General features: G+C 50.6%; 1 protein-coding gene across 12 annotated transcripts in view; it reads right to left on the reverse strand.

The window, feature by feature from the left end:
• Nucleotides 1-1,824: 1,824 nt before the first annotated feature.
• Nucleotides 1,825-22,426, reverse strand: part of AGRN (agrin) — a 189,505-nt gene continuing 168,903 nt past the window's right edge. For 10 of the 12 annotated variants that reach the window (XM_053280837.1, XM_053280843.1, XM_053280845.1 and 7 more), the window contains 9 exons: nt 22,088-22,252; nt 20,789-20,900; nt 16,661-16,777; nt 15,830-16,019; nt 15,662-15,749; nt 10,905-10,937; nt 7,561-7,785; nt 5,133-5,236; nt 1,825-3,828 (listed from right to left, as the gene is read on the reverse strand). In XM_053280837.1, the coding sequence (XP_053136812.1) occupies nt 3,671-3,828; nt 5,133-5,236; nt 7,561-7,785; nt 10,905-10,937; nt 15,662-15,749; nt 15,830-16,019; nt 16,661-16,777; nt 20,789-20,900; nt 22,088-22,252 (1,192 nt within the window). In that variant the 3' untranslated portion in view covers nt 1,825-3,670. The remainder of the gene's footprint in view (nt 3,829-5,132; nt 5,237-7,560; nt 7,786-10,904; nt 10,938-15,661; nt 15,750-15,829; nt 16,020-16,660; nt 16,778-20,788; nt 20,901-22,087; nt 22,253-22,426) is intronic. The other 2 variants (XM_053280838.1, XM_053280848.1) reach the window with 1 other exon arrangement.

Raw genomic sequence — 22,426 nt, forward strand, 5'->3', positions numbered from 1 at the left:
AGGACAGACGTCTCCCCAAGAGGGCAAATGAACACCCCTTCCGTGGTCCCCTCCACACAATTAGGTGCACGGCAGTGGTTTCTCTGAAACATTAGAGCTGCTCATACCGAAAGATTCCCCATGGAATGCATCTGTTCCCCACCATGAGAACACAAGCATTTATTCATTTCCCAAGTGGACAATTCAAGCTTGCCACCACAAGATCAGCTCTCCTCCCCAACGGACACGTTTCAGATAGCCGCCATATACTGAGTCAGACCATTCGTCCACCTAGCTCACTATTGACTACACTGACTGGTAGCAGCTTCTCCAAGGTTTCAGGCAGGAGTCTCTCTCAGCTTATGTGGAGATGCTGCCACGGATGGAACCTGGGACCTTCTGCATCCAAAGCGAGGGCTCTACCACTAAGGTACAGTCCTTCCCCATAACACAAGGCTGGATAAGAAGCAGCCTTAAACCGAATCAGACCATTGGTCCATCTGGGGGGCCCACCGTCTAAGGGGAATATCTTCCAGGGCTCACACATCTAGTCTCCCATCCAAATGCAAACCAAGGTGGAACCTGCTTAGCTAAGTCATGCTTGCTACCACCAGACCAGCTCTCCTCCCTCACTCTATTTCTCTCTCTCTCTCTTTTGGGTTGTAGGCCATTAATTTTGCTGCTGGATAGGAACGGAGGAAGCTGCCAAATATTGAGTCAGGCCATCGGTCCATCTAACTCAGTATTGTCTTCACAGACTGGCAGCGGCTTCTCCAAGGTTGCTTCTCCAAGGAATGTCTCTCAGCCCTATCTTGGAGATGCCTCCAGGGAGGGAACTTGGGATCTTCTGCTCTTCCCAGAGCGGCTCCATCCCCGGAGGGGAATCTCTTCCAGTGCTCACACTTCTAGTCTCCCATTCAAATGCAAGCCAGGGTGGACCCTGCTTAGCTGAGGGGACAAGTCATGCTGGCTACCCCCAGACCAGCTCTCCTCCCTCCCTCTCTTTCGGATGGTAGGCCATTAGTTTTGCTGGGGGATCTTGAGGTCTGATCTTCCAGAAACCGACTCCGTCAAAAACCAACACTGCACTCCTATTGGGGGCTTTTAAATACCAGCATCAGTGAGATAAAGTTTGCTGGAAAGCAATCCAGCCCTGGTCTATTTCAGGGCTCGCCCTACGGCAGGGGCTCCTGGGAACCGTTCTCCTGGGGTGGGGTGGGGGGTGAGACCACGAGACCCGCAGCCTTCTCCGAGGATTGGTTTCCCAGCCACCGGCCTCAGCCCTATCCCTGTTTGTAGGTTGCTGTAAACAACGGAGAGCATCAAGGCCAGGCAGAGCCGAAACATGTCTGGATAAAAATAATGTGTGAAAATAAGCCTCGCAGCTGCTCCTGTGCACGTCCAAAGGGCGGGGGGGGTGTTGTTTAACAAGCAGAAACAGGGTGACGGGGCTGAGAAGGATGTCTACTTGAAACTTTGAGGAGCTGCCGCCAGTTGGGGTAGACGCTGCTGCGCTCGATGCACCAGTGGTCTGTCTAAGTCAACAGCATCATACGTTCGTCAGGCCCGTCCACCGCTCAGTGGCAGGGCATCGGCTTTACACGCTGAAGTCCCCAGGTTCAACACCTGGCAGATTCTCCAAGTAGGGCTGGGATAGACTCCGGAGACTGAAACCTGGGAGAGCAGCCGACAGTCAGAGCAGACCATTCTGAGCTGGGTGGACTAATGGCCAGACTCAGTAGGCAGCAGCTTCCCACGTTCCCACAACCGGCGCCACCCCAAGAATTAGGGGCTCCTCGTGCAACTGATTGGGGTGTGTGTGGTACCATTAAAAGTCAGCAAATGTCAGTTCTTTAGATTTTTATTACACTGTTTTACCACCAAAGGGGAGGGCGCCATTTCCATGTCTGCCCCAGGCTCCCAAAAGCGCCACGTCTCCGAGGTTCGCTCCTTTGGAACCTTCCGGACAGTTCGAGACAGCTCTGCAGAAAACGGCCCGTCTGCAACGCCCTGCAGCCCAGAGAGAGACGACACATGCAGGGCCTTCCGGAGCATCCCAGACAGGTCCGTGGGCCGCGGTCCGTCCTTAGTGCCCCCCGGACCAGGACCTTCCGGAACGTTCCGGATAGGTTTCGGCGGGGCACGGTCCCTCTCCATTCACTTTGGGCATGCACACCACCGAAGCAGAATATTTTTTAACACCAGTCACAGTTCCGTGGGCTGGCCACCGGCTCAGAACAGCTGGGTCAGGGTGGCCAGAAACCTCCCGCGGAGAAGAGCACCACAGAGATCCGAGGAGAAGCCGGCATAAAGAATGGCACTCCTTGACCTGGGTCAACACTCTGCTTCTGCCATGATGGATTCGGCTTACGAGCTACAAGCACCGCCGGGGCCGCGGACCACTTGAAAGCGTTAAAACGTTGCCCTTCCAAAGCTTTGCCCTGGGTCTTTACAAGGGACACCTCTCCAGGACCCTAACCCCTCTGGGCCACCAAGGGGGTCCTTCCCCCCACAGAGCAACAGCCCCACGATCCTGCGGAGAAGAGGAACCCAACTAAGTTGAAGAGGAACCCAACGCGAGAGGGTGATGCCCAGCTCTGTCGGGAAGGTTTCCGGAGACGGTGCCACTCTCCCAGAGGTCAGCGGAGAATGGGAGCGAGAAACACCACCTTAAGACGGTTCGCCGTACAGCGCAAAGGTAGCGTCGCCGTCCTCCGGTGCTACTGAGGGACATGGCGGCCTCTGCCCTCTCCCTTAGCCGGGCGATCTATGCCAGATCGCGCTTTCTGCATCCCATCAGGTTAACAGCCTGGAGCCATTTTTTAAAACAGCGCGCAGAGAGCAGAACTCCCCAGTTCTAGATATGGAAGGATGTCAAAGAGAGAGAGATTGAGATTGAGATTGAGATTGAGATTGAGATTGAGAGAGAGAGAGAGAGAGAGAGAGAGTTATCCAGCATTTTGAACGGCGAGTAGAAAAGAAACACAAGTCTAGTTAAGACTAACGGCGCAGCAGAGACCGGGCAGGGGTTTTGTCTGAACGTTTGTGTCCATCTTTCTCCGATCTCCTCCTCAAGGGTCCGCTTTGCTGGAGGGTCCCAACGCTGGTATCCGCCACGCCTCCTTCGGCCCTAAGCCGTCCTCACACCGCCACTCACTGCTCACGCAGACTCCCTTGTGCATCCTCAAGGGGCTCCAGGTTGGACATCTCTGCACATTTCTCCTTGTCAGCCAAAAACCAATTAAAGGGTGGGGAAAACAAACAAACTCAAAACAAAGTTGTTTCAAGTATGAATGAAATGTACAGCAGTGGTTGACTTTTTTAAAAAAAAAAAAGGGAGGGGAGTTTGTTTGTTCCTTGGAATCCTGAAGTTTTTTCTCGGTTTTGACGGAGACTTGTCTCCTATGTAAAGAGTCCCACTGGCTTGGGGGGAGAAAAACGCTGGGGCAGAACGTGTCCCCGAAAATAAAGATGTCCCCTCCGAAGTTTTCTCTCCGTCCTCCTCTTCTTCGCCCTGCTTTCCCCTCCCCTCCCCTTCCCCACAAAAATATAAAAAGCAATAAGTTTACAAAAATAGAAAATAATTACAGCAATAGGCCGGAGGAAGAGGAGGGGAGAGAGGAGGGGAGAGAGGAGGGGAGAAGCACGAGGAGGAAGGGGGCCGGGGGGGACTGTTGGTTGGTTGGTTAAACTATTTGGCTGAGCAGTGCAATATGGTGGGGTTGTTTAAAGCGTCTTCCACCAGATGCAGTTCCTGACGGTCGACGACGACGTCTCGTATGCAGCCGACATAACCGGTGCTGTAGGCTTTGGGGAGCTTGTGGGCCACGGTGAGCTTCTCGAGGCCTCCTGGGAAACCGAGAGAAAGGGAAAGCAATCAGCCGGGATCCATGTGGGGGGGGGGTCGCTCTCTTTCTCCTCTTCTCCGTCTCCCTTCACTCGGATCGAGGGGATCGGCCGAGCGGCGTGGCGAGGCTGGCCCGTCGACTAGGTGGCTGTCTAGGACGCCAGTTCTTGAGGGCGCCTAAACAGGGCCGGACGATAGTGTAGGGGAGAATTGGAGTCAACCCTTTATTGAGCAGAGAGACCCAGCGGGATGAGAACCCAGCTCAGAGGAGGAGGAGATCTGGAGACGGCGACTGAAAGTCCAAACCCAGTCATGGTTTGTTTTAAGAAGTTATGGACTTAGATCGCCCTGGGCTAACGGCCTCATGGTGGAAGGGAGAAGGAGGAACAGAGAGAACCGGGGAGTTTCCTAAGAGTATCAGTCTACCAGTCATAAGGGATGGAGAGCAGAGAGATTTATTATGCAATATCCCCAGCTTTTCACTGAATTTTAAATTTTAATGTGTAGCTATTGTGGTTTTTATCTGTTTTTTATGAATTTTAAATGTTTTGTTTTATATTGTGTTTTAATCTGTACACCGCCTAGAGATCTCAGTACAATAGGCGGTATAGAAATGCGATCAATTGATCGATCAATAAAGCAAACAAGGGGGAAGGCCTATACTCTCTGCCTTAACTCCTAGTGGCGCCACTGGTCCGTAGGAGTTGGTGGAGATAGAAGACCTAGGTAGGCGTCTAGGGCGTCAGTTTTTGGGGGGCGCATAAACAGTGCCAGAGGAGAACACTGCCAATGATTCTCTCTCTCCCTCTGGTATTGCACCCCGAAATATACTACAGTGGCGTCAGGAAGGATGCAATCCTGTCCCCTGCTCCCCAAAGGGTCTGCATATTCTGCAACCCAAAAGACACAGTCTTCTTTGGACCTCAGCCCCTAATAAACAGCAAATATCACCAGCCATGCTCCCTCTCTTGAAGATGAATTGCCAGCCTCCGCATTCATTTCCAAGAAGAAAGGGCCTCAGGCTGGATTTCCAAAACCACAGCAGCATCTTTTCATCTCAGAAGCGTTATAGAGTTTTTGCCTCCAGAAGAGACTGGGAACTCTCTGCCACTGGATCAGTGCCGGCTGGTCATTTGCTGGTTGTCTACGCAGGCCGGTAATTCGACTGGTTATTTGGGAGGTGCCAAAATCAACCTCCGTCTAGGGTGCCAGGAACTCCAGGGACAGATCTTTGGCCAGCGATTCACCTCCGGGGCAAATGGAGCTCCACACTCTGGTTGTAAGGGAGGGACCCGGGTCTACTCACCCAGCCAAAGTGCTCCGTCTGTGTCTAGCTGTGTCGCTCCAAGAGGGGAAGAGCCCGTGATGGGGGCTTCGTTGCCAACCTGCAGGGAGCCGTCTCGATGCACTCTGCAAAAAAGAGGGGGGAAGATCGATGGCACCGAGCACCCTCCCAAAGACTTTGCACTCGGAACAGAGGAAGCCGCCTTCTGCACTGACTGGCAGCCGCTCTCCAAGGTTCAAGGCAGGAGACTCTTTCTCCCAGCCCTACCCGCAGATGCTCCTGGGGAACAGGAGCTGCCAAACCGAGTCAGACCCTTGCTCCATCTAGCTCAGTACTGTCTACCCTGACTGGCAGCGGCTCTCCGAGGTTTTAGGCAGAGTCCTTCCCAGCCCTACCTGGAGATACTGCCAGGGATTGAACCTGGGGACCTTCGGCGTGCAAAGCTGATGCTCTCCCACTGAGTTACAGCTTTGGTATCCCAGGCCCCAGGGCTTGGCCAGAAAGAGCTAGTGTTGCTCTGTAGCAGCAGATCTGGGGCCGCGTTGCTGTGACTTCTTCCAAGCGATTTAGACTAAATTTTGGAGGGGTGCTGCCAGTCAGTGTAGACAATACTGAGCTAGCTAGAAGTCCTGACTCCGTAGGCAGCCTATAATATTCATCAGAAGCATCCATAGCACATTGCTAGAGCTCTTGGCTTTGCACGTGGAAGGACCCAGGTTCACAGCAGAGGATTTGGGGAGAGCAGAGGATTTGGGGATAGGGGAATAAAGTGTGTGTGTGGGGGGAGTGGACTCCAATTTGGACCCCTGAGTTCTTCCCACTTTCTTCTTCTTCTTCCCCAACCTCTGCCCCCCCCTTCTGGGACTTCCGAGAGTCCTCGCCCTTCAGTTCTGCCTCCCCGCCGGCGTGCAGAGAGCTGGGTTGGCACCCTGAGAAGCAGACGGACTGCAAACCCACGGGCATCATGATTGTGAGGCAGGGCTTTTGGCAAGACCGCTTCCTAGAACCAGAGCGGGCAAGCCTAGGCATGAAGAGCCGGGGACGTTTTTGCAGAACAGCTCACGTTGCATGAGTCACCCTAGGGGATTTTTGTCGGGGTGGGAGTCGCTGGGCCTGCAGGACACAGATCGACACCGCCGAGGGTGACCCTTGCTTCCCCCGAGCTTCATTTCATGCCGAGGGCAGTGACTTCATGAGCAGGGAGAAGGCGAGGCCTTGGCGGGCATCAGGAACAGCACGCCAAGAAGGGACAAGGACAGGGCCATGGGTCAGTGGCACAGCACTAGCTTTGCATGCCGGAGGTCCCAGTTCCAATCCCTGGCAGCGTCTCCAGGGAGGGCTGAGAAAGACCGCGGCCGAAAATTTCGGAGGGGTGCTGCCAGTCAGTGTAGACAATACTGAGCTAGCTAGAAGTCCTGACTCAGTAGGCAGCCTATACTGTTCATCAGAAGCATCCATAGCACATTGCTCGAGCTCTTGGCTTTGCATGCAGAAGGACCCAGGTTCACACACTAGCAGCATCTCCAGGTAGGGCTGGGAGAGACTCCTGCCTGGAACCTTGAAGAGCTGCTGCCAGTCAGTGCAGACAGTCTTGAGCTAGCAATGGTTTTGACTCAGTAAAAGGCAGAGTCCCAAAGCTCTGTGCCAGTAGAGAGCTAGTGTGTCAGGGAGAAAGATTGAGATCTAGTCTGCTCTCTGATGAGCTAGGTTTCCATGTGTAGGGGATTTTGGATGAGCCTCTTTTGGACATGCAACACCCTCTTCCTCAAACTATCACCAGGAATGCTGGTCTTGTGGCAGCAAGCATGAGTTGCCCCCTTTGCTAAGCAGGGTCTGCCCTGGATTGCGTTTGGATGGGAGACTACACGTGTGAGCACTGGAAGATATATTCCCCATAGGGGATGGGGCTGCTCTGGGAACAGCATCTGCCTGCTTGCCCGCAGAAGGTTCCCAGTTCCCTCCCTGGCAGCATCTCCAAGATAGGGCTGAGAGAGACTCCTGCCTGCAACCTTGGAGAAGCCGCTGCCAGTCTGGGTAGGCAATACTGAGTTAGATAGACCAAGGGTCTGACTCAGTATAAGGCAGCTTGCTATGTTCCACCATGAGTAGAGAGCTGTACACTTAAAAGGGTTGAGATTGATTTGATGTATGGCAGAGAGAAAAATGCATGTATTTTATCCCTGCAAGGTCTCTTCTACCTTTCATGACATGAGGGGATTTTGACTGGGGCACCTTTTCACGTGCCTGAAGTGCAGCAGTACGCAGCACTCACCTAAACATGTCCTTTGTAAACGCAGCAATCAGTCACAGCAGCCCAAAGGAAATTTCACATTGCGAGCTCCTTGGGGCAGAGACCTGGCTCTGCATCGCACCCCCCCACACACACACAAGACGCCACAAAGACGCGGTAACCGTTGCAACCAGACACCCTTCTCCCGAGAACCCCCACCTGAATGCTTTGATCTGGATCCACTGGTTCGTGTTGACCGGGACCGTCGAACGCAAGACCACGGGTTTGGAGCCGAGGTCGTAGGTCATCTGGACGCGGCCGTCCACGATTGCCAAGGCGATGTAGTCCGAGCGGTCCAGCCCCTTCCCGCTCCAGAGGACCAGGCCTTGTGTGGCTTCCGTCTTGATGCTGAGCTCAAAATGGTTGGACCGAAGGGCCTTCTCGCTGTGGTGGGACAGAAATGGGGGGCGGGGTCAGCTCGGGACGGAGAGGCTCCTCACCCTCGACTCGGACAGAACGAGGCGAGGGACAGAGTTGCAGCCCTGGGTGAGAAGCGGAAGAGGACCCCAGTGCTCTCTGGGTGCTTTGGAGTTGGCGCCAGATATCTGAGTCATCATCTTCAAGGGAAAGGGGGATGGAAGGAGAAGAGGGTGTTTTGGGGACGGGGGTGAGCTTGAACCCACACGTCGGATTTCTCCAGAGAGAAATATTTCACAGTGGCACTCCTGTTCTAAACAACTTTTTAGAAACTTAACCCTATCGGTTTTGACAGAGTTCACTTTCAAATGAGCACCCTTCCAGTTTACGATTGCTAACGACACGGATTCCCAGATGCTGTTGACTCTGTTCGGTTGTGCCGTCGGGTCGGTGTCGACTCGTGGCGCCCACAGAGCCCTGTGGTTGTCTTTGGTAGAATACAGGAGGGGTTGACCATTGCCATCTCCCGCGCAATATGAGATGATGCCTTTCAGCACCTTCCTAGATCGCTGCTGCCCAATATAGGCGTTTCCCATAGTCTGGGAAACACACCAGCGGGGATTCGAACCAACAGCCTCCTGCTCTCTAGGCAGGTTACTTCCCCGCTGCGCCATTAGGCTGTTGACTACAGCTCCCATAACCCCAGCCACGGGTCATTGCAGCTGGGAATTATGGGCATAGTAGTCAACAACATCTGGGAACACTGACCACGACCCCAGCGAACTGGGCAAAGAGGCACCTTCCAAGCGGTGATTCTCTTCTCTTTAGCATGGGGAGAGCAACCAGCCCTATCCAACCCCAGCAGAGCATCTTTCCAGTGGCTGATGCGGAGGTGTCTCAATTTTCAGATTGCCTTTTGAGAGAGGGAAGAATCTTATTCCGTTTTATTTTCTGCGTAAACACTATGTGAACTTTTTCGGTTGAAAAGCAGTATTAAAATATCCATAATGGTAACAGTCCTAATAATTTCAGTCCGGCTGCTACCAGAGGTCTAGTGATGGAGAGGGGCAAGATAGTTGTCTTGGGGGGGGGCGCTGCCCCTCTTCTGATGGGGCAGACATGAAGGGCCAAATGATGCTAGTGTCATTATCAGCCCAGATTGGTTGAAATTGATATATCTGTATAAGGAAAGGTCCCCGCAAGGTCACCATTTCCCGCAATACATACGGCAAAATCATCTCCGAAGCTAAAGCCCGAGTTGTGGAAGATGTGACCAACGAACCTTACATTTTGGCATAGGGACTTGGAGGGTGGAAAGGGAGAAGTCCTGTTTCAAAGGGGGTTACAGAAGGGGCATGCCCCAGGCAAAGGGTTTCCCACACCGAAATTGCCACAGAGACCCACAGGTACCACGACACATCCACACACGACACGACACAAGACAGCACGGGGGGGAGGGTTCCACCCCCCACAACAGACGTGGCGTAGAAACCGGACGGAGAGCGGCAGCTGGTGAAGCCCATATAAATGAGCTAGAAAGCAATGTACGTAATGGCAGAGTGCTCAAATATTTCATCGAAACGGTCATTTAACTCGTGGATTCAGTGCTGGGCCGTTTGCTCAGGTGGTTTTGAGAGAGGAGGAGGCCAATTCACAGAGAGGCCGGATTGTGTCTGCTCTCCATGACAGCTAAATGGAGCACCCCTATTCAGAAGTAGTCTACCTCTGTGCACCAGATGCAATCAGCAGGGGAGAACTCCAGGATGTTTTATGTTCTTATAGACTTCTGCTCGCCTCCCCCTTTTCTTTTTTAAACAGCATTTGGGGCCGGACAAGATAGAAATCCAAGTGGACACGTAAATAAATAAGCCCCCTACCACACCCATCTGCCGGTCTGCTGTTAAACGGTCTCGGCTGCAATCCAGCAATCCGTGCCTGATTACTAGCCCATTTGTCTGTTTTTGGTTTAAGGCAGCCGCGGGCTTTGAACTTCTCCACTGCGTGAACGGAATGTGGATATTCAACTCCATTTAAAGGACGTCTTAATTTAGTTCCCACATTGGTGACAGCCCCTGTAGATGATGAGTTTGATTGTGGATAATTGGCGTACTCTTCTGTTCGGTGGCAAACCGTCTAGGTTAGCTCGGTACAGCCACGCAGATAATTGAAATCAAGCTCCCAAATTTCGTAGGCTATCTGTGCTGCTGGATGCTGTGCCGTGTGCAACGGTTCCTGACCAACTGGATTTGGAGTAAGAATTAAAGAACTCAGCTTGATCAGATGCATTCCAGAGCCTTAATATCCACAACGACCTTTGGGTGTTTAAACATTTAGATACATAGAAATGCTGTTTACATAGGGTTAGCTGAGCAAGATCCCAGCTCATAACACTCTGTACTGGTAATGGGACTCAGTATCCCTCTGGAAGCTGCAGTACACTCTCTGGCCACAGGCAGAGGTGGTGCTTTAGAGCACTGGATATTGGGTCAGCAATTCTTTCTGGAAGCTGGAGTACCCCCTCTGGCCACAGGCAGAGGTGGCGCTATAGAGCAGCAGATATTGGGTCAGCAATTCCCTCTGGAAGCTGCAGTACCCCCTCTGGCCACAGGCAGAGGTGGTGCTATAGAGCAGCAGATATTGGGTCAGCAATTCCCTCTGGAAGCTGCAGTACCCCCTCTGGCCACAGGCAGAGGCGGTGCTGTAGAGCAGTGGAGAATGGGTGGGCACAGCAAGCAAAGCATCTTATCAGAGGCCCTGCCTGGTTCAGACTCCCAGGGCCTTACAGATAATGGAGATTTTGAGTTCTGTTACGCTAAACCAGGTCAGCGATCTTTGCAGACTCTGTCCTCAAGGTCTGGAAATGGCAAGCACCTGCCACTTCAGAAAAGGCAAAATTCAACAGACGGCATTTAGATTTTCCTTGAAGGGGTCCTGACATCAGCTCGCTGCAGAAATCTGTTTTCCTAAGTATGGGCTTAGACCTCGTGTTCTCTGTGGCTTCCCAGGCCCATGGCAGATTAAAGGAAAAAAACCCCAATGATGCACCAGACATGCACACAGCAAAGCAGAATGCAAAAGAAAGGAGGAAGCCATCAGCAGTAGCAGCAACATCTGGACACAAGTGCAGAAGCCCTGCAGAGACTCACCTGATATCCAGAGGATAGTCCAAAGCATCAGGACTTAGAAGCAGGAAGAAAGGGGAGGCATGCAATAAGCATTCAAGGCAAACAGTGAACCCAGAGGGGCAAGTGCCTAGTCCCTGTGGAATCTGAGACCCCAGGGGCTCTTTCTAAATACAGTCCTGGGAGTTTGTGAATGAAAAACGTAATGCCACTGAGCATCTGTACTGGTTTCTGCATATCCTGAGATAATAGCTCCTTAAACTGGCTGAATCTCCGATTCGCTGACACGTTTAAGGGATAATCGTCAGAGGCAGAAGTGAGAGCAAGGAAAAGAGCCCCTGGATAATCAGGGGGCTCTTGATTCGTCCCAATTTCAACTCTAAAGAGCATTCTCTTCTCCCACTTCTGTCCTGGATTTGTTTACATGTTTGAGGGGTTAGGCAGAGGATGGAAGCATGATGGATTGAAAGCCCCTCGCTCTTGTTAATCACAGAATACATTAGCTAAAGTCTGCTCACATGATCTGCTATCAGGAGGTAAGAACTCCTTAAGTCACTTCAGTCTTGGGTTAGCTGGCACAGGGCAACAAGTTAAACCAGTGAGGAAAGCGAGCACGAAGCGAGAAAAAGAGCCCCTAATTAATCAGGGGGCTCTGTTTCATATCGGAATAAGTGACCACATGTACAACAGCGTGGCATTACCTCAGGTATGTAGAGGAGGTTCTCTGAAACCAGTGCAAGCATGCAGCAATCCAAGATTGTAAAAAAGAGGGTAAGGTATCTGAACACCCCTACATATCTTTGCTCTTGTAAAACAATGGTGGTTCTGTCCAGAAAACAATCTAAAATCAAAACAGCCTCCGAAATAAACCCGTAGCACCTCTAATCACGCGAATAAGCTCTCACGTCTCTTACACCCGAATTCAAGAGCACCATGGAGTTTTAACACATTTCAGTTGTTTTGTTTTGTCCTTTCCCGAATGGCTTTTGAGGTCCTCGGTGATCATTTTTGACTGCAAAAATTGTACTGAGACCCTTAACCCCCTGCTAAACCTGGGTCACAGCTGTCAAGCCATCTCGCCTGACGCGATGTTAGGAGAACAATTTATTTTTCTGTTGTTGTTTTCCTTTAAAAAAAGAAATGCTGCTGGAAAAGGCAGTGGGTTTTCAACGTACATTTTCCACGTACATGTATGTCTTTTCAGAGTTTCCATATAACAGAAGCTCCACTGTTCTGTTTTGGATACTGTTTTCAGCCGTTAGGGTTTACGCACACACACGGAAACAAATTCAGTTTGGGGCATTTGCGTGGCTTGTGATAAAGATCTGAAGGTCAGCAGGACTCATCAGACCTGATGATTCACCAACAGATCCACAAACCCCATGCATTTCTCTCTTCACTTCCATGCAACCACGTTCGTCTTAATTCAAGCTACTAGTCCTCATGGGGGATCTTTGCCACAGCAAGATAAGGCCCAATGGCGAGAGGTGGCATCTCAGCCAGTGCATGGATTGTCAGTACACCAGGGTAAAGCCTGTGGGTACAGCCTCCCACAGTTCAGCGCCTAGGAGAATTGGACAGAAAATCACCTCTGGTTTAGCTTGTGAACTTGCTCCTCAGTGGACTGGCTGAGGAGATTTGCACTCTAATTCCCAGCTACGTTATCTACGGCTTGGCATATTGACCTGCCTTTCTCGATCTAGCTAAATTAACCCAGTCACAGGAGAGAGAGAGAGAAAGAAACAAACCCCTCTGAATTACCCGCTTACTAAAGGCGGGACATCTTAGAGAGGGAAATCCTCCCTTGGAAGTGGTAGAAGCTTCTGGAAGCCTTCCTCCAGAAGCAGGTGAGAAGAGATTCCTCCTCTTCTTCCGAGTAAAAAATGCACCGTAGCTGGCAGTGCTCTGTAAAAACTGCCTGAGCATCCATAATCCGACTTCATTTCCTAGCAGGGTGTATAAGGCACTGGGGGAAAGCAATACAGAGAAACCTCGATTTCCCAGGCACAAATATTCTGGATTTGGGGGGGTTTGGGGGACCGGAAGTACAGCCATTTTGTTTTCTCATTTGCCTTTTGTCTGCTGAGCTGGGCACATGCTGTGCGGCCGTATGCAGAAAAACCACTTTCTGTGTCTCAAGGAGCATTTTGTGCGGTAGGGTACAAACCCGCACACCTTGCCATACTTGCATGCCTTATTTTAGCTTATTTTTGCAGCTTCCGTGAACATGCGGCTTGCACCTTGATTTTCCGGACAACTGCCTAATCCAAACTGATCTTGCCCCCAATTAGACCGGGAAATCAAGGTTCCCCTGTAGTACTCTGACACCACAAGCAGATGGTGCTCTTTCCAAGGGCGAGGAGGTCGCAGGCTGCCTATGGGAGGTCAAGGGTCTCGCGTCTACAGCAATGCATAGCATTTCCCGATTGGTGGAGATGTCAGTGGGGGGCCAATAGGTCTGGATCAGCCAGGCCTCCACCGTGTTGGCCCCAATGCACAGTCGGTCTCCTTTTGCCAACATGCGCGCATGCAGCGTCCCTCGCTTCGTCCTCTAGCACAGAGCGAGCCGACGTGGGAAAGCGTCGTCTGCGCTACTTACACACAGTGGGGGATGGGATGGGATGGGATGCGATACGACCCTAGAGGTGCCGATGTCTCCCTACCAAGCGGCTGTGTTAAGATATACCTTGCCAACCTTGGCAAAGGACCAAGCGAGGGGGCCTGTGGTCTTGCAAAGTATCCGTGAGGGCGTTGTGTCGGAATGAGCAGGGAAGGCGGGATTCTTGCCCTGCCCGGGGCTCGGACGGAGGTGGGAATGTGAAGTCGTGCACGGCTTTCCTCGCCCTCCTCCCTCGCTCGGCTTCCAGACCCTCAACCGAGCAACAGGACTGGCAACCAATAGGCTTAAATGCCGCTTCCTAGTGCATACATTTCCTGCTTTCTTGCCTGGTTGTGCACACTTCCTACAGCCTCCCCGGATGACACCCACTTCCTGTTTCCTCACCAGGAATGCTCACTTCCTGTCGCCTGCCAAGGAACAACTACTTCCTGTTTCCTCCCCAGACAATGCCCACTTTCTGTTTATTCCCAACCTCCACTTCTTGCTTCCTCCCCAGACAACACCCACTACTCCCCCGCCCCCCGCAAATGTCCTCTTTCTCTTTCCGTATGACGATGCGTTAAGTGAAAGTGTGACCTTTCCTATCCCCGAGTGAACTTCGGGGCACGGTGTGTTGGTTAGTGTCAAGATGATTGGCGGGAGGAGGTGATCAAAAGGGGTGGAGGGAGAGGACGGAAGTGGGAATTCTACTTACGCCGGAATCTCATTGGTCAGTTGGCTTGAAAACAAAGAAACAAAAGACATTCAGGAGAAAGACAGACGGACAGACAGACAGAACAAGAGATGGGGGAAACCAACACAGAACGTTCTCCAAAGAAATGACCAAAACCCAGAGGTGGGGGAGAAGTGCGTTAATGGGGCCAGCAATGCCCAGAATCTCTGGGAGTGAGCAATCCCTAAAAAGAGAACACACAGAGAAGGTCCCTGCCCCACAGAGGTTACAGAAATGCAGGGACCGAGCCAAGACTTAAGACACCCATGAGAGGACAGAACACACAGAAAGATGGGCAGACAAGAGGGCCAGGATTAGGAGACGGACCTGTATTACCGATTTAGCCATAATTGCAAAATGAAGCTTCCATGAACAGGAGCAGCTGTCAAGCTCAGCCAAGGTTACAATACGCTGTCAGATTAAATTGGCGAAGGCACAGTGAATGCGTCCCCCCTGCCAAGCTTCTGTTGTTGGGATTTGGTGCTAAAATTCATTGTGAATTGTTGAAATGAATGTAAACTACAGCTTTAAGGAATTATAGAATCTTAGGGCTAGAGGGGCTGAGAGATCCATCAGCTCCACCCCCTGCCCCATCGACTCGGCTAGCCATCCCACGGCCTAAATAAAGAGACTGGCCAGCGAAATCTCCAGCCCGGTGTGCCCTCACATCACAGAACGGCACCCCGAGAGCAAAATCTCCACGAAGACCTCAAGGAAGCCAGCCAAGCTGCACACCATGGGGCATAAGCAATCTTTGACCAGACGCAAAGACCCCTTCCAGGATTCAAATTATGGACTGACTTGGTCCTTACCACTCTTAGCATGCCAGTATCTCGACAGCCGGTGTGCGGGCTTTGCAATTTGGACCCACCCATTTCCGGCAAGCGGGCGTGGCCTGATGCTAAGTGGGCGTGGCCTTCCTTGGCGTACAGAATGCTTCCTCCCCCTTCTATACAAAAATGTTCATTTTTCTGGGTTGAACTCCAACTAACAAGCCTTTGTTTCTCCCTTCCCCAGAGGCGTAACTAGGGAAAACGGCGCCCAGGGCAAGCACTGAAATGGCGCCCCCCCCCCACCGCCGCCCCTCCAACATACTACATTATACTTAGGTTTTTCCTCACAAGCGCCCGCCGCCGCCACCAAGCCAGGCCACTGACTGGCCGCCAGGCAGCAGCAAAGCAAGGGGGGGGCGCGGAGGCGGCGCGGAAGGGACCGCTCGTGGGGAAGGGGGCACCAACGCGCTCCCTTGACTGCTGCAGCGCTGCTGCACTGAGCAGGAAACATTTGTATTAACAAAATTTTTAAAAAAAATTTAAAAAAAATTGGTCATGGCGGCGCCCACCACGTGACCAGAAAAGATGGCGCCCGGGGCACGTGCCCCCCCTGCCCCCCCTATAGTTACGCCTCTGCCCTTCCCTGAACCCTCGTGGCCCAGAGGAGACCCGTTACCTCTGGGTGACAGCATTGTGGTACTCGATGAACGTCCGGCCATCAAAGGCCACGGCCTCTGCGTCTCCAGCTGCCTTCTCGATGATGACTAGAGGAGAGAATAGAGAACCGTTTGCCAGTCTGTTCTTCAGAAGCACATCACGTCCTGGCTTCTCCCCACAACCTCACCTTTCTCACAGTGTGCCCCAAAGAAGCCTCTCTGGCAAGTACACTCATAGGTCTCCATGCGGGGGGAACACATCCCCCCATTCAGGCAGGGCCCGGGTTTCTGGGTACACGGATGGGAGCGGAAAGTAGAGATCTCAATGGCACTGCGGATGTTTTCTCCCTTCAGGACCGGCATGCCTTTTATGGAAATCTGAGCAGAATTGGGAGGGAGAAACAAGAATTAAGATGCTGCTGCTTCTTTTCTTTTTTTTACAGGGAAATCTCACCACAAGGTGAGGAAATCCTGTAATTCTTCCAACTTAACATTCTTCTCACTGTGTCCCCCTCAACAGCGAGGACAAGAGATTTAAAAACAAATATTTTGTTACACGTTTTTTCAAAAAAGAGAATTCCCAGTTAAAACGGGCTGTGCTGATTTTCCCCTGCTGGAATCATGGATCCTGTGATTCCAACAGGAAACCACAATGGGTCCAAACAACAATGAAACCTCAGTTCTTGGTAGAAGGGTGAACAATGGAAGTGGCCAAACACACGAGCCATGCCATGTTGATTTTATCCATTAACCAGAGGGATGTGCACACAATTAGCATGAATCGATTCGAATTTGAATAGAATTCGAATCGATTTGATTTGGAACCACTGAACAGAGTGAAGATTTGTTCAAATCTATTCAAATCCGGGTGGATTTGAATCAATTCAAACAAATCTCCACTCTGTTCAATGGTTCCAAATCGGATTGAATCGGATTCTGTTGAATTCGAATCGATTCATGCTAATTCCATGCCCATCCCTAATAAACAACGCAACCGACAGAGAGAGATCCTGCCTTACCTTCTGGATGGCCCCGTCAAAGCTGGTCGAGATGGCCGCAGCACGGGCCAATCTGCTGAAGTCAGGTGCGCCTCCAACATACAGGGGCTCCTTTAGGTTCAAGAAGGCATGGGGCAGCTGGATGGGCAGAAGAGTAACACCAAACAAGAAGTGAGAAAGGAGAAGTCTCGGATTGGAGACCAGGGGGCTGCCCACCTTAGGACATAGGGTGTTTCAAGAGTAAGAGACATGAATCGGGGCCAACCGAGGTGCCACTAGGTAGACTGAGTCAGAGATGGTGGTCTCCAGAACCAAGCGCTTTCCCTACCATGCTAATTCTCCTAGATCTCTCGATGGTGTCCGATACAGTCGATACGGTCAAAATATGGTATTCTTCCGGATAGGCTCTCTGGGCTGGAGATGGGGGGCCCTGGTGTTTTAGTGGTTTCATTCCTGCCTGGATGGCTGACACCAGAAGGTGTCTGACACCAAAGCTGTCTGCTCAGTCCTGCAGCACTGACATCATGGGATCCCACCTTGTCCCCCACGCTTTTAAAAATCTACATGAAACCAGTAAGTGAGGTCTCCTAGGGGGCTTGGATTTGGGGGTCGTCAATGGGCTCACTCTCTCCCTTTTACACCCAATCCCAGTGAGGCACTGGGAAAGTGGGCTTGGGATCGGTGACGGACTGGATGAGGGCCAATCAGCCCAAGCCAAGTCCTGACAAGGTGGAGATCCTATTGGTGGATGGCCCACTTTCCAATATGTTGTACATGGGGCTGCCTTTGAACACCACTCAGAACAGTTTCCGTTGCACCAAAATAAGGCCGTGAAGGGGATGCCCATCACCAGGTCCAACACAACTTCGTTGGTTTCCAGTCCATTCTGCAAGCATAACTGAAAGGGCTGGTTTTAATCTTTAAAGCTCTCTGTGGTTTGGAACCCACATATTGAAAGGACCATATTCCCCACATGAATTTGACCTGACCATTAAGATTCAAGAGCATCTCTAGAATGCTCTTCCTGGAGAGAATGGTCTCATATTAATTTTTGGTCTTGGGTCAAAAACGTTTTCCATTTTCTCTTTTGATTAGGTGATCGCTTATGGGATGCTTTCTTACTGTTTTATCATCATTTGAGTGCTTTTTCCTTTTTGAGGGGGAGGGCGGGGATTGTTCTTAACTCTTGTTTTATTATAGTCACCCTGGGACTTCTTTGAACTGAAGGCTGGGCCATTAGATTGTTTTTAAATAAATAATGACAAATCGGTTTTGGTATCTATTTATTCCTACCTTCTGTCAGGGTGGCCACTTTTCAATGGAGAGAAATGCCATGCCTTTAGCACAGCAGGCAGAAAGCTAAGTAGTGAAGCTTTTTTTCCTGGAGTGAGGGAGGCACTTTACCAGTTGGATTTCTGCCTATTAGGCAGACATAAAATCTCTGTCTATAACGAAGGCAGGCGCTTTGCCGTCTGCAGACCCTGACCTGGATTTCTCCCCTTCCACTCTTCCCTCAACCTCATTGACTGGGCTAGACTGATTTCACATGTGACTATGCTGATCCTGACCTCTCCAGCAGCGAGACTGAACCAGAGGTAGCTATGCTATCTCCCCTTTAAGAATAGGAAGCTTTGAAACCAAAGGAAGCTTGGAAGAGGATAAAAGGATCATCTAGAGAGAATCAGACACATAAATTTTCCTCTTACCACTCCCATTTTCTAGTGTTGGCTGCAACCCTTTCAATTTCCCATGTCCCCCACTGGGGAAGTCAGAGCTTACTGCTAGAACACATGCTTTGGATGCAGGAAAGCTCTGGGCTCAGCTCCCAGCACCTCACCTTGTCCTTAGTGTCATACCAACTAGATGGGACTAATCCTGACAAGGACCTACTGGCCCAGGTGTAGCCAGATACAGAATGGCAGGAGCCACGGGAAGCTGTGATTTCCCAGTGCCCCCGACATCCCCACAGGCCTCATCCGAAGCCAGCACATCAAAGCCACCTTTAATTGCATTCCAAAGAACTATGTAATGCTCAATGAATGGGAGAATGATGCAGGGAGAGAGAGAGAGAGAGAGAGAGAGAGAGAGAGAGAGAGAGAGAGAGAGAGAGCAATAAATAAATAAATTGCGGAATGACTTCTAGGTGGAGGGGAAGGTGGGAGGAAGATCTAGTCTACCAAAACAAAATTAAACAGGGTGGTTTCATAAGACGGAAAGGGCAGGCGGGTAGCAGAGATGATAAACTGTGGGCGTTTGGGGAGAGAGAGAGAGAGAGAGAGAGAGAGAGAGAGAGAGAGAGAGAGAGAGAGAGAGAGAGATTGAGAGAAAGGAAGGATATGCCATTGTTGAATGAAATGGATATGAGGACCATTATACTTATCTTTACCTTACGGGATTTCTGAAATCCAGACAGCAGGGAGAAGGAGGGGGTAGAAGGAAGGGACACAAATGAAGAGAGAGAGACAGAGAGAGACAAAACAAGAGATCAGTGCGGTCACGTCATCACACGGAAAGCTGCAAGATCCAAGCACCAACCCGTTCCCTCGTTAGCGGGCAATTGCGAGAGAAAAAGGCACAGAACGGAGCAAAAGCGGGGAGGGCGGGAGGGAAGGAGGCCAATCCGCTCCAGGAGACAGGAGGCCATTCCTTGGGAAAGGACATTTGGAAGAGGAGAAAAGGAGTGTGTGTGCACAAGATCAGACACAGCCGTGGGCATCCTCGGTTCCCTTTGTGGTGCATCTTGTTATCCTTTTGGCCATTCTGTCTCAGTCTTAAAAGGAGGAAAGAAGCCACCGTTGTCCTGGCTAGTTTGGGGACGGGCCACGGTACATCCTTAAGTGGGTTTTATTAAGAGCTGTCCACCTGTAGCGCAGCCACCAAATGGCGCAGCAGGGAAATGACTTGACTAGCAAGCCAGAGATTGCCGGTTTGACTCCCCACTGGGGAAAGACCTATATTGGGCAGCAGTGATGTAGGAAGATGCTGGAAGGCATCATCTCATACTGCGCAAGAGGAGGCAATGGTCAACCCCTCCTGTATTCTGCCAAAGAAAACCACAGGGCTCTGCGGGAGCCAGGAGTCGACACCGACTCGACGGCACACTTTGCCTTTAGAGGACCCATTTTGTAATAGCGGGTGCATTAATCTTTGTTGCAGAAGATTCTGAGAAACGTTGTAGGGGACACATGTGGTTCTCATAAGCACAGCCCTGCTGGATCAGGCCCCAGGGCTATCTAGCCTAGCATCCTGTTTCCCACAGTGGCCCACCAGATGCCTCTGGGAAGCCCCCAAGCAGGAGATGGAGGCATGTCCCCTCTCCTGCCGTTGCTCCCCTGCAATTTATATACAGAAACTTCCTGCATAAGCACACAGCCATCAAGACTAGTAGCCCTCGATAGGCTAGTCGTCCATGAATTCGTTCATCCCCGCTTGAAATCCATCTAAGCTACTAGTGGCCATCCCCACATCCTGTGTCAGTGAGTTCCACATATTAATTCTGCACTATGCAAACTGAAGTCCTTCTGTTTGCCTGTCCTAATCTCCCGCCAATCAGTTAGGGGTTCGGGTCACAACGAATAAATTGGTGCACTCTCTCCAAGGAGGACATTGCTGCGAATTTTCATTTCCCTTCCTCTGACAATATCAATCAAACGTTATCGTAGCTTTTGTGCTTTGAAAACTGTCAAAACCTTTGAAAAATCCATTACACATTTGGCCGCTGGGGGCCCGACCGTCAGGATAATCAAAGCATGAGAACATTCTGGAAGCGGGAATTCTTGCAAGGCTATCGCCTCTTTTGCATCTGGTAGGGGTGTGTGGAGCTTGTCAAAAATCACAAGGATCATTCATTCCCCCCCACCACAATGGTACCAACCACCCTAGATTGGTAATGGACTAGTAGCCATTGATAGGCTATATTTTTACATGTCACAGGAACCATTTTTGGAGAGGGTTCCTACTGAGAGTGGATTCGACCTGTGGGACTCTACCTGTGGGACTCACTACCTGTGGGACTCACCATCCGACATTGCTTCTTGGAGCTGGGGAGATTATGCCAAACTGGATCCACTTTTGACCCTGCACTCTAATTGTTGAGCTCAGAAAGAGCAACCAAGTCAAACCACTTCCGCTTGCAGGGTCGACACTTACCGGGGACTCCCCCATGATACGTTCGCCACTATTCACCCTCATCACTCCTTTGCGTGCACTCCTCTCCAAAGAGACGCTGATCCAGGTGTTTAGTGGGATTGCCTCCTTGCTCCTGGGAAAGACGTGACACGTGTATGAGAGAGAGATAGTGGTGGTAGTGAGGACAACAGAAAATTGTGTTTACTCAGTCAGATTCAGGAAGTATCAGTTCCCAGGGTTATTACAAGAGAGGGAGGGAGGGAGGGGATATACAGAAAGAGAGAGAGGGAGAGGGAGAGGGAGCGTGCAATAAAAATGAAAGTGGAAGATGTACAGAAAAAAGGAAGGAGATAGGAAAGGAAAATAGGGCGGAAGGAAGAGAAAATGAAAGAAAGAAAGCAATAGAATGAAAATGAAAGTGAGAGTTGTACAGAAAAAAGGAAGGAAGGAAGGAAAATGTACAGAGAAAAGGAAGGAAGGAGATGTGCAAAGGAAAAAAAGAGATAAAGAAAGAAGGAAGGAAGGAAAGAAACAAAGATGTCTTTAAAAAGGAAGGAAGAGAAAATGAAAGAAAGAGAAAGAGTGAAAGTGAAAGTGAAAGTTGTACAGAAAAAAGGAAGGAGGGAGGAAAGGAAAATGTACAGAGAAAAGGAAGGAAGGAGATGTGCAAAGGAAAAAAGAGATAAAGACAAAGAAAGAAGGAAGGAAGGAAAGAAACAAAGATGTCTTTAAAAAAGGAAGGAAGAGAAAATGAAAGAAAGAGTGAAAGTGAAAGTTGTACAGAAAAAAGGAAGGAAGGAGGAAAGGAAAATGTACAGAGAAAAGGAAGGAAGGAGATGTGCAAAGGAAAAAAGAGATAAAAAAGAAAGAAGGAAGGAAAGAAACAAAGATGTCTTTAAAAAGGAAGGAAGAGAAAATGAAAGAAAGAGAAAGAATGAAAGTGAAAGTGAAAGTTGTACAGGAAAGGGAAGGAAGGAAATGTGCAAAGGAAAAAAGAAAGAGAAAGAAAAAATGAGAGAGAAAGACAAAGACGTTTTTTAAAAAGGAAGGAAGGCAGAGAAAATGAAAGAAAGAAAGAAAGAGAAAGAGTGAAAGTGAAGGATGTTCAGAGAAAAGGAAAAAAGGAGGAAAGGAAAATGTACAGAAAAAAGGAAGGAGGGAGGGTGGGAGGGAGGGAGGGATGGAAGGAAGGAAGACGGTTCATCCTATCAGCATTCAACATCTGACCAGGTGTGTTCTGGGGTGGTATCTCCTGTAAAAGGCGGAGATCAAAGTATGGAGGAGCCTATTTGCAACCCCCCTGAAGAAAGCAGATCTTACCTGATCACGGCTGCCCCCTTGCCCAGGTCGTATCTGTACTCCAGGTAGCCATCATGCAGGGCCAGGGAGATGAAGTCCCCTTTGCCGTCCGTCTTCTGCCCGTTGTAGAAGATCATGCCACTCGGGTTCTTCGCCAGGAACACGACTTCCATGTTCATCTTGTCCCTGAGGGGTCAGAGAGCCCAGCCTGAGTGGGGAGGCTTTGAACTGTTCTCCCCAGCGAAAAATGGCAGCAAGAGCCTCAGAGGTGCTGGAGCGGCTCAGGACCCCATCACCTCACCCACGAGGCCCCCTCAAGTCCTTGCCCTAAATCAATGGGACAAGTTAGTCAGGGCTAAC

The sequence above is a fragment of the Hemicordylus capensis genome, chromosome 16, assembly GCF_027244095.1.
Source record: "Hemicordylus capensis ecotype Gifberg chromosome 16, rHemCap1.1.pri, whole genome shotgun sequence".
Classification (NCBI taxonomy): domain Eukaryota; kingdom Metazoa; phylum Chordata; class Lepidosauria; order Squamata; family Cordylidae; genus Hemicordylus; species Hemicordylus capensis.